We start from the raw sequence: 20,790 nt of genomic DNA on the forward strand, positions 1-20,790 counted from the left end.
CTGAACCAGAAGAGTCCAAAGAATCAGAATGATGGTGTTCATTTAAAAATTCATCTGTAGAGAGAGAAGATTTAAAAGACTTTTTACGTTTACTAGAAGGAGAAATAACAGACAAAGCCTTCTTTATGGATTCAGAAACAAAATCTCTTATGTTATCAGGAACATTCTGCACCTTAGATGTTGAGGGAACTGCAACAGGCAATGGTACATTACTAAAGGAAATATTATCTGCTTTAACAAGTTTGTCATGACAATTATTACAAACAACAGCTGGAGGAATAGCTACCAAAAATTTACAGCAGATACACTTAGCTTTGGTAGATCCAGCAGGCAGTGATTTTCCTGTAGTATCTTCTGGCTCAGATGCAACGTGAGACATCTTGCAATATGTAAGAGAAAAAACAACATATAAAGCAAAATAGATCAAATTCCTTATAAGACAGTTTCAGGAATGGGAAAAAATGCCAAATATCAAGCTTCTAGCAACCAGAAGCAATGAAAAATGAGACTGAAATAATGTGGAGACAAAAGCGACGCCCATATTTTTTAGCGCCAAATAAGACGCCCACATTATTTGGCGCCTAAATGCTTTTGGCGCCAAAAATGACGCCACATCCGGAACGCCGACATTTTTGGCGCAAAATAACGTCAAAAAATGACGTAACTTCCGGCGACACGTATGACGCCGGAAACGGAAAAGAATTTTTGCGCCAAAAAAGTCCGCGCCAAGAATGACGCAATAAAATGAAGCATTTTCAGCCCCCGCGAGCCTAACCACCCACAGGGAAAAAAAGTCAAATTTTTGAGGTAAGAAAAATATGATAATTCAATGCATAATCCCAAATATGAAACTGACTGTCTGAAAATAAGGAAAGTTGAACATTCTGAGTCAAGGCAAATAAATGTTTGAATACATATATTTAGAACTTTATAAATAAAGTGCCCAACCATAGCTTAGAGTGTCACAGAAAATAAGACTTACTTACCCCAGGACACTCATCTACATGTTTGTAGAAAGCCAAACCAGTACTGAAACGAGAATCAGTAGAGGTAATGGTAAATATAAGAGTATATCGTCGATCTGAAAAGGGAGGTAAGAGATGAATCTCTACGACCGATAACAGAGAACCTTATGAAATAGACCCCGTAGAAGGAGATCACTGCATTCAATAGGCAATACTCTCTTCACATCCCTCTGACATTCACTGCACGCTGAGAGGAAAACCGGGCTCCAACTTGCTGCGGAGCGCATATCAACGTAGAATCTAGCACAAACTTACTTCACCACCTCCCTTGGAGGCAAAGTTTGTAAAACTGATTTGTGGGTGTGGTGAGGGGTGTATTTATAGGCATTTTAAGGTTTGGGAAACTTTGCCCCTCCTGGTAGGAATGTATATCCCATACGTCACTAGCTCATGGACTCTTGTTAATTACATGAAAGAAATAGCCGTAGCTTTCTGACCCTTACGTTTCCCAGAGAAAACAACAAACCCTACTTCGGAAGCTTGGCATTGTGACGAGATGCCATAAGATCCAACTCCGGTTGACCCCACCTGAGAATCAAACTGGAAAACACTTCCGGATGAAGCTCCCACTCCCCTGGGTGAAAAGACTGTCTGCTCAGAAAATCTGCTTCCCAATTGTCCACTCCTGGAATGTGGATCGCAGACAGGCTGCAGTTGTGGGTCTCCACCCACTGAATAATCCTGGACACCTCTGTCATGGCCAAGGAACTCTGAATCCCTCCTTGATGGTTGATGTAAGCCACTAAAGTTATGTTGTCCGACTAGAACCTGATAAACCGGGCTGAAGATGAGGCCAAACCAGAAGAGCATTGAAGATTGCCCTCAGCTCTAGAATGTTTATGGGAAGAAGAGATTCCTCCGAGACCATAATCCCTGAGCCTTCAGCGAGCCCCAGACTGCTCCCCATCCCAACAGGCTGGCATCCGTGGTAACAATCACCCAGCACGGCCTACGGAAGCAAGTTCCTTGGGAGAGATGATCCTGAGATAGCCATCAAAGAAGAGAATTCCTTGTCACCTGATCCAGATACAAGCGCAGAGACAGATTCGCATAATCCCCGTTCAATTGTTTGAGCATGCATAATTGCAGAGGTCTGAGATGGAACCAAGCAAGCAGAATGATGTCCATGGCTGAAACCATTAGCCCAATCACCTCCATACACTAGGCCACTGATGACCAAGGAGAGGACTGAAGAGCAAGTCAAGAGTCGAGGATCTTAGACTTTCTGACCTCCGTCAGAAATATTTTCATTGATAAGGAATCTATTATTGTTCCCAAGAACACTACCCTTGTAGCTGGAATCAAGGAACTCTTTCCCAAATTCACATTCCATGTGACAGCTTGCTAGTTGAAAAGATGGCGCCTGAACCAGAATATCGCCCAGATAAGGCGCCACTGCAATGCCCCATAATCGAAGAACCGCCAATAGAGCTCCCAGGACCTTTGAGAAAATCCTGGGAGCTGTGGCAAGACTGAATTGAAGAGCCACAAACTGGAAGTGTTTCTCTAGAAAAGCAAACCCCAGAAACTTGTGATGATCCCGGTGGATAGGGATATGCAGATTCACATCCTTTATATCTACCGTTGTCATGAATTGACCCTCTTGAACCAAGGGAAGAATGGAACGAATAAATTCCATCCTGAAGGACGGTACTCCGAGGAACTTGCTTAAACTTTTTAGAACTAAAATTGGTCTTAAAATTCCCTCTTTTTTGGGAACCACAAACAGATTGGAGTAAAAACCCAGATCCAGGAACTATCACCCCTAGATCAGAAAGATCTGACACAGCGTAAGAACGCCTCTCTTTTTGTCCGGTCTACAGATAATCTTGAGAGCAGAAGCCTTCCCCTGGGCGGAAACGTTTTGAACTCCATTTTGTATCCCTGGGACACAATGTCCACCGCCCAGGGATCCGGCACATCCCGAACCCAGGCCTGAACGAAAAAGGAAAGTCTGCCCCCTACTAGATCCGATCCCAGATTGAGGGCGGACCCTTCATGCAGATTTTGAGACACTTACAGGCTTTTTAGATTGCCCTTGTTCCAAGACTGGTTGGACCTCCAGGAAGGCTTGGACTGATTCTATTTGGCAGAAGGAGAGGACTTTTTACCCTTGAAATTTGCTTTGACGTCCCTACTGTTTATTTCTCTTATCCTGAGGCAGGAAATGACCCTTTCCTCCCGTAATGTCTGAAATAATTTCAGCCAAGCCCGGCCTAAACAAGGTATTACCCTTGTAGGGAATCGCCAAAAGCTTAGACTTAAATGACACATCGCAGACCAGGATTTCAACCATAATGCTCGACGAGCCAAAATTGCAAAACCAGAAATTTTGGCTCCCAACTTAAAGGGACACAGAACCGAAATGTTTTCTTTTGTAATTCAGAAAGAGCATGCAATTTTAAGCAACTTTCTAATTTACTCGTATTATCAATTTTTCTTCGTTCTCTTGCTATCATTATTTGAAAAAGAAGGCATCTAAGCTTTTTTTTGGTTTCAGTACTCTGGACAGCACTTTTTTATTGGTGGATGAATTTATCCACCAATCAGCAAGGACAACCCAGTTTGTTCACCAAAAATGGGCCGGCATCTAAACTTACATTCTTGCTTTTCAAATAAAGATACCAAGAGAATGAAGACAATTTGATAATAGGAGTAAATTAGAAAGTTGCTTAAAATTTCATGCTCAATATGAATCACGAAAGAAAATTTTTGGGTACAGTGTCCCTTTAATCACTTAAAGAGAAGCATTCGTAATGAAAGAACTGGCCAACTTTAAGGCCTTAATCCTATCCTGAATCTCTTCCAGAGGGGTATCTGTCTGAATAGAATCAGACAAGGCATCAAACTAATATGCTGCCGAACTGGTGACGGTTGCAATACATACAGCAGGTTGCCATTGTAAACCCTAATGCACATCTTTTTTAGTAACCCTTCCATCTTTTTATCCATCGGATCTTTAAAGGAACAGCTATCCTCTATGGGAATAGTGGTTCCCAGGTCTTTCCTATTCCCGAGCAATAATTTCTGTAGCCCGGTCAGGGACAGGAAAAACCTCTACTGTAGAAGGTACAACAAGGTATTTATTTAATTTACTAAACTTCTTTGGAGTGACCACAACCGTCATGTCGGAGTCATCCAAGGTAGCCAAAACCTCCTTAAGTAATAAACTGAGGTGTTCTAGCTTAAACCTGAAGGACACAATTTCAGCGTCAGCAGAAGGAATGACACTATCTGAGTCTGAGATTACACCCTCAGACACCACTGAAGTATCCTCCTCCTCAGACTTCTGGGAGGGAACATTCTGAGTAGTCATGATTGTGTCAGAAGCCTTACTCACGAATTCCGTAAGTTTCCTCTTGTGCTTTCCCTGTGACATGTGGAAAGCAGACAACACATCAGTTACCACAGAGGATATGTGGGTAGTAATGTCTTGCAAAGTAACTCCAACAGGAGTATGAGATGAAGCACAGGGCACTGCTTGGGACACCTGAGGAGAAAACTGCAGCGCAACCTGAGCAGGAAACTCCTGAACAGCATCCGCCGTAGAAAATAATGGCTCAGAAACAAAAAGTCTAGCCCTGTACTGTAAAGTTCTACAACACATGAGGAACAGAAAGGGATTGGTGGTTCAACATTACAATCAAGGCACAAGCTACATGTTACAACTTGCAGGGCCTCTTGATCCATCTTTACCTCAAAAATAATAGATTGGACTAAAATAAATACAAAGAACAAGAAATTAAATAAAAAAGTCAATTTAATTCTTAAAATAATAAAGCAAAAAAAATGCTACTGTCACTTTAAATAATAAAGTGTAAAAGTTTATTTTTATAACGGCAACCGCAGAGCAGTTGCCACACACAACCTTTGCTGAGGTGCCTACCTGCCCCTTGAAAATACACCAAATTTGCAGACAAAGATCCGGACTCCGGACAAACAAGACACCAGCCGACACAATCTTCCTTGTCAGCAGAGCCACAACGGTCAGATCACACAGACGGAGAAATCAGAAGTGCGCAGCAACACTGACTTGCCGCCAGAGAAAGCCCGCCCTCCTAATCGTGGGCGCAACAAACTGATCTGGTTTGGTCGCCATTATCCCTATCAAAGTAAAAAAAAAGGGATCGCAACGCAACTTACAAAAAACACTACATTTCTTGAGCAATAAAGTCACAAAACAAACACCACCAAATCCAGAAACAAACCAAAGCTGAGCCATAACCTATTAACACACACCCGTAGTTAATAACTCCTCAACCCCCAGTGACTGCATAACTGCCATTTAAAATCCTTATCCAAAGTAGGATTCAAAATAAATAAGTCCCATTTTTTTTTTAACAGATTTACCTGCAAAAGTGCCATATTCCCTGATCCCAGAAAATAAAAAGGCACTTACCTTGAAAACAGACACTGACCCGGCAGCAGGGCAGCTCACTCAGTTTAAGAGGCACATCTCCTCACATGGACCTGTGAAATATAAAGAAGGACTGATATCCTAATCAGACCTTCCAGACAGGGCCGTAACATTGTTTGGGAGGCGCAGTGGGGATTATACCCCACAAGTTCCCAATTGCTTAAATGCCACCACTGCTCTACTGAAGAGACTGAAGTGGAATACAGCTAAACCATACAGCTAAACCCCAGGAAAAAAAAGAACACGCTTGTCCTGCTTGAAAATAACAAACTCTTGATTAAAGAATCAGACACCAAACTTTACCTCTTCCTTGTAACTGATACAAGCAAAGAGAATGAATGGGGATTGTGGGTAAGGGGAGTGGTATTTAACAGCTTTGCTGTGGTGCTCTTGGCCTCCTCCTGCTGATCAGGAGTGATATTCCCAATAGTAATTATGATAATCCGTGGACTCACCCTGTCATTAGAAAGAAAATTAAGTTATTTATACAGCTGTATAACAAATAAATCTGCTTGCAGTCTTGACCAACCTCAAGTGATCCTGAATTTCATCAAAGGAAGCTTCTTGGGAAATAAGATTAGAGATATTGTCACACCATACCACAGTAGTTGTAGATACACAAGCTACACTAACAGCTGGATAAAACATATAGCCTGACAGCTTAAAAGATCTCCTCGGAAAACCTTCAAGTATTCTGTCTATTGGATCCTTAACAGATATACTGTCCTCTAAAGGAATGGTAGTCCACCTAGCCAAAAATAAATAGCTCCGTCCATCTTTGGAATAATCACCAATACCTCAAATTTTTCAGACGGTAAAAGAAACGTTTTTGAATTTGGCAAAGGGAACGTCTAGTTTGTACTATTCCTTGCTAATTAGCTCAGAAACTGTAACAGAAACCGGGAAGGTAGATAGCTTTTTTGGGTCGGCCTTAAAAAACTTATCAATCATGTTTACAGATTGTCTGCAGGTGGAGGACCCTCAATCTACAAGGCAAGTAAAAACTTCCTGCAAAAGCGCATGTATATGGTGGAAGGTGGGTCTTGTTTTCTGAATATTGGCAGCTGAGGAGGATTCTATTTCAATTGTACTACTGGAGGGTATTGGGTAATTTGACTGGTCACTTCTTAGGGAGCCCAGGGACTGCAAAGAGTTTTTTCTGTCCTTTGCACGTGTTTGTGTTTAACTCATATGAGGGAAAGAAGAAACAGAGGACAGTTTTGGTGTAAACTCCCAGGGCAGCAGCTTCAAAGGCTACTAGCATGTATTAAAAGAGGCATTGATTCAAGGGAGGAAAGCATAATTCTGTCACTATATAAAGCCCTGGTAAGACCTCACCTTGAGTATGGAGTGCAGTTCTGGGGACCAATCGCAAAAAAAGATATTGCAGAATTAGAAAAAGTTCAGAGAAGGGCAACAAAGCTAATAAGGGGATTAGAGAATTTAACGTATGAGGAGAGGCTAGCCAAACTGGGTCTGTTTTCTTTAGAAAAAAGGCGCTTAAGAGGTGACATGATTACTTTATATAAATATATTTAAGACCCATATACAGAGATGGCAGAAGCTCTGTTTATTCAAAGAAAATTGTTTCTGACAAGAGGTCACAATTTAAGGTTGGAGGAAACGGAAACGTTTTTTCACTGTAAGAGCAATAAAATTGTGGAACTCATTGCCAAAGGAGGTAGTGAATGCCAATACCCTAGATACATTTAAAAATAGTCTGGATACATTTCTGTATATAAACAAAATTCATTGATATGATTACTAGTATTAAATGGGTCGCCATTTAGTGGGGTTATTTAAGCTTAACTGGAGCTTTTTGTAAGTATTTTAGATATGTTTAGGTTGAACTCAAAGGACTGTCTTTTTTCAACATTATCTACTATGTTATTATTTAGTTATGGATGAGGTCTGCACAGAAGGAAGTTTAAAAACTGCAGAAAATGAGCTCCCAAGCTTCAGAAAGGTCTCTGATCATCTGGGAGCCTGTTGAGAATGAGGACCAGAGCTCTGGTATGTGCAAAAATTTGCAGTACCTAAATTTTACTGTAAATGTGTAGAAGGACTAAAAATTCTATGTAGTTTTATCTGGTGTATAAATCAGGCTGTGGGCTATGTAAGTGCAAATACCTACTTACCTGTCAGTACTCACTCTACCATGCTTACCAAGCTGCAGAAGACCTGCTTCCAGTAAAAAAAGACCATCCTGTGTAGTACACCCCAACACAGGTTCTAAGGAAATACAACTTTGACACACCAATAGGAGGAGGCTGCAGGACACGTCCCAGCGACAACTGTAGCAAGCAAGTGATAAACTCCTGTGGTAGAATTTCCATCTGTCATATTCCTAGCTCTCAGAGGGGGAAAATGGGTCTCACATAGGTCTGAGAACCTCTTTCAATCAACTTGTAGGCCAGCACTTCAAGTTTCACCATCACTCCTTGCTGGAAGCAAAGCATTGACTAAGGAATCATGGGAAATTGGGAGGGATTAAAGCTCTGTTGTGTAGGGTATTTTGCCTCCTCCTGAAGGACTGGACATCTTATAGAATAAAACATAATTTATGCTTACCTGATAAATTAATTTATTTTATGATGGTGAGAGCCCATGACCCCCGCCTTTTCTTTTGCACAGTGTGCATTTTTGCACTTCTTTTGCCCCGTTTCGCCTTTCCTGCTTTTTTGTTTTCTCCATCTACTTGGATATATGTGAAAATGAGGATTGAGTGTAGTGGGAGGGATTTAAAGCTCTGGTATGTTGGGGGGTGTTTGCCTCCTTCTAGTGGACAGGAGTGTCTTGTAAAAGAAATATTTTTTTTTTTTTTAATACATACCTATGTGTTTGTCATTACTACATTGCAAAACAATTGAAAGGAAGTTTAGTGAATCAGTAGTTTGTGTGTCTGTATATTTGCTGGTAGAGACCAATGCCAGATGTGTTTGTTTTTATTTTAGAATTTAATATAATTATAATTTCATGTAAGTATCAATACAGTATATGCAAGTCCTAATTTGTATGATTTGCTGAATAAATGCTATGTTATACAGTTTTATTTTATTGAAGCATAAAAAGTTCAGTCTCAGGCAATGGATATTGATACAATATTCTAAGAGAGATATATTGTATATAGGACATTTCTTACCATTCCAGTAGCCAAAATTGGTTCCTCCAATAAACATGTACCTGAAAAATATTAAAAAATAAATAAATCTGGGATAAGTACATAATGAGAAGGGGAGAGTAGGGTGGAAAAACAGAATTTATGCTTACCTGATAAATTACTTTCTCTTGCGGTGTATCCAGTTCACGGATTCATCCTTTACTTGTGGGATATTCTCATTCCCTACAGGAAGTGGCAAAGAGAGCACACAGCAAAGCTGTCCATATAGCTCCCCCTCTAGCTCCACCCCCCAGTCATTCAACCAAAGGTTAGGAAGAAAAAGGAGAAACCATAGGGTGCAGTGTTGACTGTAGTTTAAACAAAAAATGTTACCTGACTTAAATGCCAGGGCGGACCGTGGACTGGATACACCGCAAGAGAAAGTAATTTATCAGGTAAGCATAAATTCTGTTTTCTCTTGCAAGGTGTATCCAGTCCACGGATTCATCCTTTACTTGTGGGATACCAATACCAAAGCTTTAGGACACGGATGAAGGGAGGGAACAAGACAGGTACCTTAAACGGAAGGCACCACTGCTTGCAAAACCTTTCTCCCAAAAATAGCCTCCGAAGAAGCAAAAGTATCGAATTTGTAAAATTTGGCAAAAGTATGCAGTGAAGACCAAGTCGCTGCCTTACAAATCTGTTCAACAGAAGCCCATTTTTGAAACAGCTCCCTCCACCTTGGGAATCAATTGCCAAAAATCCCGCATGGTGTCAGATATGGGAAACATTTTCTTAAAATTAGGAGGGGGAGAAAACGGAATACCTGGTCTATCCCATTTCTTCTTAACAATTTCCGAAATTCTCTTAGGAACCGGAAAAACTTCCAAATATTTGTCCATTTTACACAATTTTTCTGGAGGAACTGTGATCGGGTCACAATCATCCAGAGTCGCCAGAACCTCCCTGAGCAATAAGTGGAGGTGTTCTAATTTGAATTTAAAGGACACGAAGTCCGAATCTGTCTGAGGTAATACATTTCCTGACTCTGAAAGTTCTCCCTCAGACATAAAATCCCTAACCCCCAAATCAGAGCATTGGGAGTTTACGTCGGAAATAGCCACTAAGGTGTCAGAGGGTTCAGTATTTGTATTAATATCTGACCTATGGCATTTACCCTGCAAGCCTGGCAGCTTAGACAATACCTCTAAGGGTAGTAGACATGACTGCAGCCATATCTTGCAAAGTAAAAGAATTAGATGCACTAGAAGTACTTGGCGTCGCTTGCATGGGCGTTAAAGGTTGTGACACTTGGGGAGAATTAGATGGCATATCTTGATTCTCTGCAGACTGAGAATCCTCCTGAGGCCCACTTTCTTTATTTAAAATGTGATCCTTACAGTGTAAGAGGGGGTTCCACCATGGCTTCTAAACACATAGAACACTGACTTCCCATGTCAGACATGTTGTACAGACTAGTAATAACAGCACAAGTCTTTCCCAATCTTTATTATGTGTAAAAAATAATACAGTACAAAAAACGGTTACTGCGCCTTTAAGAGTAAAAAGTGTACACTGTTTTGCAAAGTCCTTAAAACGATTATCAAAATGAATAGTTTTGTTGTTTTTAGAGCCTAATGTGCCCTTGGATGTTGCACCACAAGTAAAAGAAGAGTTAAATTTCAATTTCATTAATTTAGGCAGGAGTAAAACGATCTGCAGACAAATTTTCACTTAAATACTTCTGCACCTCGCCATAGCTCTGCTGTGGCGCCTACCTGCCCCCAAGACCTGTCAAAACGATCCGGTCTCACTCAGCCTCACAGTCTGGTTCCAACCAGAGCTAATGGCTGCTACCACTCCAGAAAACTAACTGCGCACTGAAGCGCAAAAATAGGCCCCGCCCATCACGTCTGATGAGCCAAAACTACAGAAAACCCGCATGGGAAGCGTTTTCTAAATAACATATGTACACACTGCTTCTTTTGAAACAAATATGCCATGTGAACCCAACATAAAATAGAAATTCAGCCTCAATAAACCCCATAATCCTCTACCATTAGGTTTCCTAGGCTGCCCCAGTGTCTAACCACATAGCCCTTAAGTATCCCATGTTATTCAGAATGGGATAATAATGCACAGGTTCCCACAGTACCACCCTATAATAAGGACTACTGCTTACCCTTGCCCCGCATGGGGAATATGTCAGCCAAATTCTGATATATCATGTCTCCTCAGAATGAAAATGACTGCACATACCTTGAAATTGCTTGTAGCAAGAAATTGTTCCCCCATACTGAAGACTTCCCCTGTACTTCCTCAGCAACGCTTGTGGGAACGAACATTGATCTTAGTTACTACTGCTAAGATCATCAGACTCAAGGCATGATTCTTCTTCCATATCATGCCAAAGTAAAAATAGTACTCACCGGTACCATTTAAAATAACAAACTCTTGATTGAAGAAAACACTAAACTATCTTTTTATCACCACATAAACTTTACCCTTCCTATTGCTATGCATAGGCAAAGAGAATGACTGGGGGAGGAGTTAAGGGAGGAGCTATATAGCAGCTCTGCTGTCGTGCTCTTTGCCACTTCCTGTTAGCAGGAGGATTATATCCCACAAGTAAAGGATGAAACCCGTGGACTCGGTATATCTTGTAAAAGAAATGTGTTTCGCATCGGGTTTCATGATTTAGATAATAACGGGTTAGCGCACATGAAAACTTAGTAATCTTAAGGCACATTATTGAAATATTAAATATAAAACATTAACAAAAATACAAATTATTTAAATTTAATAAAGATACTGTAAACAATTCTAAATAATCCAGCACTGGTATTATTAGCAGCCTTTCCTATTTGCATTAGTAGTTGATTTTTCTCCATGTCACTAATGTTGGGGAGCTTGTAGGATGTTCTTAGTAATATTGTTTTACAATTTTTTCCCCACTCTTTATTTCAACCCTGAGGGTCTCTACATTATCACCTGTATCATAACAAATATCTTCCCTTGTTGTAGGTTTAAAGGCAGGCTTAATATACATGCAAATGTCTCTACCCCTTTCATTACTTATGTCCCTCCTAATTAAAGTATAATCCTCTAAATTAACTGCCCAATCATGTGAATCATCTCACCAGGTATCAGTTATAATTATATCATATTCCTATTTAGCAACTAAGAGCTCCAGCTCCCCGTTTTACTCGTCATTAGGTGGCCATGCAATGAAGTTGCAGGACAACCTATTGTTATTGTCAGGATTATTATTAGGTGGCCATGCAACGAAGTTGCAGGACAACCTATTGTTATTGTCAGGATTATTATTAGGTGGCCATGAAACGAAGTTGCAGGACAACCTATTGTTATTGTCAAGATTATTATTTTTATTATTATTATTCCGCCACTTTTTCATTTGCTTATAAAAACAACAGCATAACTCAAAAACTCACGAAACTTGGCACAATGCTAGAGATCTAATTGTTATTGTCAGGATTATTATTTGTATTATTATTCCGCCACTTTTTCAAGTGCTTATAAAAACAACAGCATAACTCAAAAAAACTCATGAAACTTGGCACAATGCTAGAGATCTACGCTGTGCATAATAAATCTTATAGGACATGTGATCTAGCAGTCATATTTCTTTTCGCGACAAATTTCGATAACCGCTTGAAAATCTTCTGCTTATGTTACAGCTGTGAAACTTGCTGTGTGTACTGCTGTACTGACCTAAAATAAAGTTTGTTCAAGAGAAGTGATTTAGTCACATGATCGAGCTGCCATTTTGAAATGTGCAAAAAATCTTTAAACATCTTCTTCTCTGCAACCACTAAGTGCAATTTTGCACATGTGCTCCTTGCAAGGTCCTCTACCAAGTTTGTTCAAACTGCGATGTTTCAATAATTAACATGGCTGCTATGAGCCATTCACCGTTTTATCGTTATTTAATTGGGTAAATTTGCTCTTTATGCATTATGTTTACACTATTTACCTATATTACAGTGTAGCTGACACATGATTACACATAGTCATGACCCCTAAAGGCAATATTGCCATACAAATTCGCACTGCGCAGTCGCCTTCGTGAAATAAAACATTTGACAATTTTCATAAAACTTCTGCAAATTTGAAAGCCATACATTGCATAGCTTGGCGGCCATTTTGTTTTGTATGCGCTGTTTTTAAAAACTACAAAAATCTTCTTCTCCGAAACCGCTTATGGCAGACTTGAAATTTTGTTTACAGAGTTATCTTATGACTAACATTCAGATTTGTTCAAGAGAAGTTGATAGGTCATGTAGTTTGGCAGCCATTTTGAATTGTTCAAAAACGCTTAACGATATTTTTAAACTACTAATAAAACAAAAACCATTTAACAAAAATGCTTTATTTTTCAAAGTTTATTAACATCTATGGTGAGAATTATTGTGCATAATATGGAGGCTGTATATCATATGATCTGGCAGCCATTTTGTTTTATGTGAAAATTTTGGAAATCTATTTTCTCTGCAACTGCTTATGTTAGAACTGTGAAACTAGCTGTGTAACCTTATATTGTGACATAGAGTCACATTTGTTCATGTTGAAGGAATTGGTCACAAGCTATGGCTATTGGTTTACGCAAAAATTTTGAAAATGTGATTTCTTTGCAACCGCTTATGTTAAAGCTATGAAATTTGCTGTATAGCTATATATTGTGACTTAGCAACTTCTATGCCATTGCAAAGGCGATGCGCATGGCCACCTCTATTGCTGCTTGCAGATATATATTTTTTTTTTTTATTAGTATTATTATTCCGCCACTTTTTAAAATGCTTATAACAACAACAGCATAACTCAAAAACTCATGAAACTTGGCACAATGCTAGAGATCTATGCTGTGCATAATCCTGTGCAACATAAATCTTATAGGTCATGTGATCTAGCAGCCATATTGCTTTTTGCGACAAATTTCCACAACCGCTTGAAAATCTTCTCCAGAACCGCTTATGTTACAGCTTTGAAACTTGCAGTGTTTATTGCTGTACTGACCTAGAATAAAGTTTGTTCAAGAGAAGTGATTTAGTCACATGATCTAGCTGCCATTTTGAAATGTGCAAAAATCTTTAAACATCTTCTTCTCTGCAACCGCTAAGTGCAATGAAGCGCAATTTTGCACATCTGCTCCTTGCAAGGTCCCCTACCAAGTTTGTTCAAACTGCGAATTTTCCATAATCAAAATGGCTGCTATGAGCCATTCCCCTTTTTATCGCTGTTTAATTGCGTAAATGTGCACTTTATGCATTATGTTTACACTATTTAACTTTATTACAGTGTAGCAGACACATGAGTACACATAGTCATGACCCCTAAAGGCAATCATGCAGTAAAAATTCGCACTGCGCAGTTGTCTTCGTGAAATAAAACATTTGCAAATTTTCATAAAACTTCTGCAAATTGTAGAGGTCTATAGTGAGCATTAGTATGTGCAATTTGAAAGCCATACAATGCATAGCTTGGCGGCCATTTTGTTTCATATGCGCTGTTTTTAAAAACTACAAAAATATGGCACAGACTTGAAATTTTGTTTACAGAGTTATCTTATGACTAACATTCAGATTTGTTCAAGAGAAGTTGATAGGTCATGTGGTTTGCCTGCCATTTTGAATTGTTCAAAAACGCTTAATGATATTCCTAAAATAATACCTGCGTACCTATGCATAGATAGTGTGGAATATACAATGTAATTGACTACAGTATATGAAAGTACATTACAAAATTTTTTGATAATGGTTTAAGAAACCAGAGTCCACATTTAGTCCAGAATTTAGCAAGTTGAAGTGTATAATTCTTATTTCAAAGGTTTTTCTTTCCATGGTGTTTTTGAGGTTGCCTCTGAGAATCTTGATTTTGAGGTTTTGGATGGAGTGGCCAGGTTGGGTGAAATGGTGACCAACAGGGGTACAGTATTTTGTTTCACAGTGGTTTTTGATTGAGTGTCTGTGTAAGTTCATCCGAAGGTGCAGTTTTTGGCTTGTTTCTCCAATATAACATCCCACTTCACATGCAGTGCAATGTATCATGTATACCACATGTGCAGATATACATGAATATGCCCCTTTAATGTTATAGGATTTGCTCTTGTGATTAGCTGTGTTGCTTTCACAAATGTGTTGACATAGTTTGTAAAGAGCTTTGTTGCAGCGCTTGGTTCCATTGTGGGTGTTCTTTTTATCAAGGGGTAGCTTTCTGTGGACCAGTTTCTGTTTAAAGTTGGGTGGTTGTCTGAGTGCCAGGACAGGGGGTTTTGGAAAGATTTTTTTGAGTGTGGGATCCTCTAAGAGTAGTGGCTGTAAGTCTTTTATGATTTTTCGTATTCCTTCTACAGCAGGGTTATATTTGACAACTAGTGGGATACGCAATATGTTTTTATTCTCCCTGTATTGTAGCAAGTGTTCATGTGAGGTATTAAGGGCAGAGTTCATTTGTTTGTTTATAACCCTTGTTTTGTAACCTTTTTCTCTGAATGATTGGGACAGTGTGATGAGGTGTTTGTTGATTATAGATTTTATAATGTGATTGGGGTGGGGAGCTGGATCTATCTGTTGGTTTCCTGTATATAGATGAGTGTAGTTTGCAATTTGTGATGGATATTGTTGTATCAAGGAAGCTTGCACAGTTTCTAGAAAAGTCAATTTTAAAGGATTACTTTCTGTTATAATTTTTAAGCTAAACAACTAACATATTAAAGTTAATAAACATTAATTAAAACCTACTGACCTATATTTTCTCCAAAACGAAGTTTCATAACGTTCTAAAAGTTATATCTTTTATTCGCCGATGATGTCACGTTATCCTGCCCACTATTTTCAGCACTGCATGTTCAAAATACTTAAACCAATAACTTTGTGTTTAAAGCACCATTTTGAAACCTAGGTATTGTAAATGGATTGGTACAGAGCAAAGGATACCCACGGAGTGGGTTTGGAAAACAATTAAATTTGCAGACAAGATTTCTGATATACGGTAGAGATATGTTAATGAAATGCTATTGATAAAGCGTATTTGGGGTAGTTAGTTAGTAACAGGCATAGAAAATATTTACTTACAGTGGCCCTTTAAGCTTGATTGATGCATGAAATAGATTAAATGATTTATGAAAATGTTCTAGTTTTCTTCTCCTTCTGTCCATATGATGAAAAACAGAATTTATGCTTACCTGATAAATTTCTTTCTCCAACGGTGTGTCCGGTCCACGGCGTCATCCTTACTTGTGGGATATTCTCTTCCCCAACAGGAAATGGCAAAGAGCACAGCAAAAGCTGCCCATATAGCCCCTCCTCAGGCTCCGCCCCCCAGTCATTCGACCGACGGTTAGGAGAAAAAAAGGAGAAACTATAGGGTGCCGTGGTGACTGTAGTGTATAGAGAAAGAAATTTTTCAAACCTGATTAAAAAACCAGGGCGGGCCGTGGACCGGACACACCGTTGGAGAAAGAAATTTATCAGGTAAGCATAAATTCTGTTTTCTCCAACATTGGTGTGTCCGGTCCACGGCGTCATCCTTACTTGTGGGAACCAATACCAAAGCTTTAGGACACGGATGAAGGGAGGGAGCAAATCAGGTTACCTAAACAGAAGGCACCACGGCTTGCAAAACCTTTCTCCCAAAAATAGCCTCCGAAGAAGCAAAAGTATCAAATTTGTAAAATTTGGCAAAAGTGTGCAGAGAAGACCAAGTCGCTGCCTTACATATCTGATCAACAGAAGCCTCGTTCTTGAAGGCCCATGTGGAAGCCACAGCCCTAGTGGAGTGAGCTGTGATTCGTTCAGGAGGCTGCCGTCCGGCAGTCTCATAAGCCAATCGGATAATGCTTTTCAGCCAGAAAGAAAAAGAGGTAGCAGTAGCTTTTTGTCCTCTGCTCTTACCAGAGTAAACGACAAACAAAGATGAGATTTGTCTAAAATCCTTTGTTGCTACTAAATAAAACTTTAAGGCACGGACTACATCTAAATTGTGTAACAAACGTTCCTTCTTAGAAACTGGATTCGGACACAGAGAAGGAACAACTATTTCCTGGTTAATATTCTTGTTGGAAACAACTTTCGGAAGAAAACCAGGCTTGGTACGCAAAACAACCTTATCTGAATGGAACACCAGATAGGGTGGATCACACTGCAAAGCAGATAATTCAGAAACTCTTCTAGCAGAAGAAATAGCAACCAAAAACAGAACTTTCCAAGATAGTAACTTGATATCTATGGAATGTAAAGGTTCAAACGGAACCCCTTTAAGAACTGAAAGAACTAAATTTAGACTCCAAGGAGGAGTCATGGGTCTGTAAACAGGCTTGATTCTGACCAAAGCCTGTACAAAAGCTTGTACATCTGGCACAGCTGCCAGGCGTTTGTGTAACAAAACAGATAAAGCAGAAATCTGTCCTTTTAGAGAACTCGCTGACAACCTTTTATCCAAACCCTCTTGGAGAAAGGAAAGAATCTTAGGAATTTTAATTTTACTCCAGGAGAATCCCTTGGATTCACACCAACAGATATATTTTTCCATATTTTATGGTAAATCTTTCTAGTCACAGGTTTTCTGGATTGGACCAAAGTATCTATCACTGTATTTGAAAATCCACGCTTGGATAAAATCAAGCGTTCAATTTCCAAGCAGTCAGCTGCAGAGAAACTAGATTTGGATGTTAGAATGGACCTTGTACTAGAAGATCCTGTCTCAAAGGTAGCTTCCATGGTGGAACCGATGACATATTCACCAGGTCTGCATACCAAGTCCTGCGTGGCCAAGCAGGAGCTAACAGAATCACCGAGGCCTTCTCCTGTTTGATCCTGGCTACGAGCCTGGGAAGGAGAGGAAACGGTGGAAACACATAAGCTAGGTTGAACGACCAAGGCGCCACTAATGCATCCACTAAAGTCGCCTTGGGATCCCTGGATCTGGACCCGTAGCGGGGAACCTTGAAGTTCTGACGGGACGCCATCAGATCCATGTCTGGAATGCCCCATAATTGAGTTAACTGGGCAAAGACCTCCGGGTGGAGTTCCCACTCCCCCGGATGGAAAGTCTGACGACTCAAATAATCCGCCTCCCAGTTGTCTACTCCTGGGATGTGAATTGCAGATAGGTGGCAGGAGTGATCCTCCACCCATTTGATGATCTTGGATACCTCTCTCATCGCCAAGGAACTCTTTGTTCCTCCCTGATGGTTGATGTAAGCTACAGTCGTCATGTTGTCCGACTGGAATCTTATGAATCCGGCCTTCGATAGTTGAGGCCAAGCCCGGAGCGCATTGAATATCGCTCTCAGTTCCAGGATGTTTATCGGGAGAAGGGACTCTTCCCGAGACCATAGACCCTGAGCTTTCAGGGAGTCCCAGACCGCGCCCCAGCCTAATAGACTGGCGTCGGTCGTGACAATGACCCACTCTGGTCTGCGGAAACTCATTCCCTGAGACAGGTGATCCTGAGTCAACCACCCACGGAGTGAATCTCTGGTTACCTGGTCTACTTGAATCTGGGGAGACAAGTCTGCATAGTCCCCATTCCACTGATTGAGCATGCACAGTTGTAATGGTCTTAGATGAATTTGAGCAAAAAGAACTATGTCCATTGCTGCAACCATCAATCCTACTACTTCCATGCACTGAGCTATGGAAGGCTCCAGAATAGAGTGAAGAACTTGACAAGCGTTTAGAAGCTTTGACTTTCTGACCTCTGTCAGGAAGATCTTCATTTCTAAAGAATCTATTATTGTTCCCAAAAAGGGAACTCTTGTTGACGGAGACAGGGAACTCTTTTCTACGTTCACCTTCCACCCGTGAGATCTGAGAAAGGCTAGAACAATGTCTGTATGAGCCTTTGCCTTGGAAAGAGACGACGCTTGAATTAGAATGTCGTCTAGATAAGGTGCCACTGCAATGCCCCTCGGTCTTAGAACCGCTAGAAGGGACCCTAGCATCTTTGTGAAAATTCTGGGAGCAGTGGCCAAACCGAACGGAAGAGCCACGAACTGGTACTGTTTGTTCAGAAAGGCGAACCTTAGGAACTGATGATGATCTTTGTGGATAGGAATGTGTAGGTACGCAATCCTTTAAATCCACGGTAGTCATATATTGACCCTCCTGGATTGTAGGTAAAATTGTTCGAATGGTTTCCATTTTGAACTATGGAACTCTGAGGAATTTGTTTAGAATTTTTAAATCCAGAATTGGTCTGAAAGTTCCCTCTTTTTTGGGAACTACAAACAGGTTTGAGTAAAACCCCTGACCTTGTTCCGCTGATGGAACTGGGTGTATCACTCCCATCTTTAACAGGTCTCCTACGCAATGTAAGAATGCCTGTCTCTTTATCTGGTCTGAAGATAAGCGAGACATGTGGAACCTTCCCCTTGGAAGAAGTTCCTTGAATTCTAGAAGATAACCCTGAGAGACTATTTCTAGTGCCCAGTGATCCAGAACATCTCTTGCCCAAGCCTGAGCAAAGAGAGAGAGTCTGCCCCCTACTAGATCCGGTCCCGGATCGGGGGCTACCCCTTCATGCTGTCTTGGTAGCAGCAGCAGGCTTCTTGGCCTGTTTACCCTTGTTCCAGCCTTGCATTGGTTTCCAAGCTGGCTTAGTATGGGAAGCGTTACCCTCTTGTCTAGAGGCTGCAGAGTTAGGAGACGGTCCGTTCCTGAAGTTACGAAAGGAACGAAAATTGGACTTATTCTTAGCCTTAAAAGGCCTATCCTGTGGGAGGGCATGGCCTTTTCCCCCAGTGATGTCTGAAATAATTTCCTTCAATTGTGGCCCAAAAAGGGTCTTACCTTTGAAAGGAATATTAAGCAATTTTGTCTTGGAAGATACATCCGCCGACCAAGACTTTAGCCAGACCGCTCTGCGCGCCACAATTGCAAACCCTGAATTTTTCGACGCTAACATCGCCAATTGCAAAGCGGCATCTAAAATAAAGGAATTAGCTAACTTAAGTGCGTGAATTCTGTCCATGACTTCCTCATATGGAGTCTCCATATTAAGCGACCTTTCTAGTTCATCGAACCAAAAACACGCCGCCGTAGTGACAGGAATAATGCACGAAATTGGTTGGAGGAGGAAACCTTGCTGAACAAAAATCTTTTTAAGCAAACAATCCAATTTTTTATCCATAGGATTTTTGAAAGCACAATTGTCCTCAATAGGAATAGTCGTGCGTTTGGCTAACGTAGAAACTGCCCCCTCAACCTTAGGGACTGTTTGCCATGCGTCCTTCCTTGGGTCGACCATGGGGAACATTTTCTTAAATATAGGAGGTGGGACAAAAGGTATGCCTGGTTTCTCCCACTCCTTAGTCACTATGTCCGCCACCCTTTTAGGTATTGGAAAGGCATCAGGGTGCACCGGGACCTCTAGAAATTTGTCCATTTTGCACAATTTTTCTGGAATGACCAAAGAGTCACAATCATCCAGCGTAGTTAGTACCTCCTTAAGTAAGGCGCGGAGATGCTCTAACTTAAATTTAAACGTCACAACATCAGGTTCTGCCTGTTGAGAAATTCTTCCTGAATCAGAAATTTCTCCCTCCGACAAACCCTCCCTCACTGCCAATTCTGACTGGTGTGAGGGTATGACAGATAAATTATCGTCAGCGCACTCTTGCTCTACTGTATTTAAAACTGAGCAATCAAGTTTTCTTTGAAATGCTGGCATTTTGGATAAAATATTAGCTATAGAATTATCCATAACTGCCGTTAACTGTTGCATAGTAACAAGCATTGGCGCGCTAGATGAACTAGGTGTCGCCTGCGCGGGCATAACTGGTGTTGACACAGAAGGAGAGGATGATGAACTATCCCCACTACCTTCACTTGAGGAATCATCTTGGGCAACCTTATTAAATGTGACAGTACTGTCCTTACTCTGTTTGGACGCCATGGCACAATTATCACATACATTTAAAGGGGGGACCACCTTGGCCTCCATACATACAGAACATGTTCTATCTGAAGGTACAGACATGTTAGACAGGCTTATACAGGCTATTAATGCAATAAAACCGTTTTTAAACAAAACCGTTACTGTCTCTTTAAATGTTAAACAGAGCACACTTTATTTCTGGATATGCGAAAAACTATTTTCAGGCTTGTAACCCTTTAAATGAGGAAACCGGAGCTGTTTTATCAATTAGCAACTTTAAACCACTACAGTCCCAGCCACAGCGTTTGCTGCGACTTCACCTGTCCTTGGGGGTTATACGATACCAAAAT

General features: G+C 40.6%; 1 protein-coding gene across 1 annotated transcript in view; it reads right to left on the reverse strand.

The window, feature by feature from the left end:
• Positions 1–20,790, reverse strand: part of GLB1 (galactosidase beta 1) — an 821,644-nt gene that overhangs the window by 373,106 nt on the left and 427,748 nt on the right. The window contains exon 9 of the mRNA XM_053714505.1: positions 8,585–8,625. Within this exon, the coding sequence (XP_053570480.1) occupies positions 8,585–8,625 (41 nt within the window). The remainder of the gene's footprint in view (positions 1–8,584; positions 8,626–20,790) is intronic.

Source organism: Bombina bombina, chromosome 5 (genome assembly GCF_027579735.1).
Source record: "Bombina bombina isolate aBomBom1 chromosome 5, aBomBom1.pri, whole genome shotgun sequence".
Classification (NCBI taxonomy): domain Eukaryota; kingdom Metazoa; phylum Chordata; class Amphibia; order Anura; family Bombinatoridae; genus Bombina; species Bombina bombina.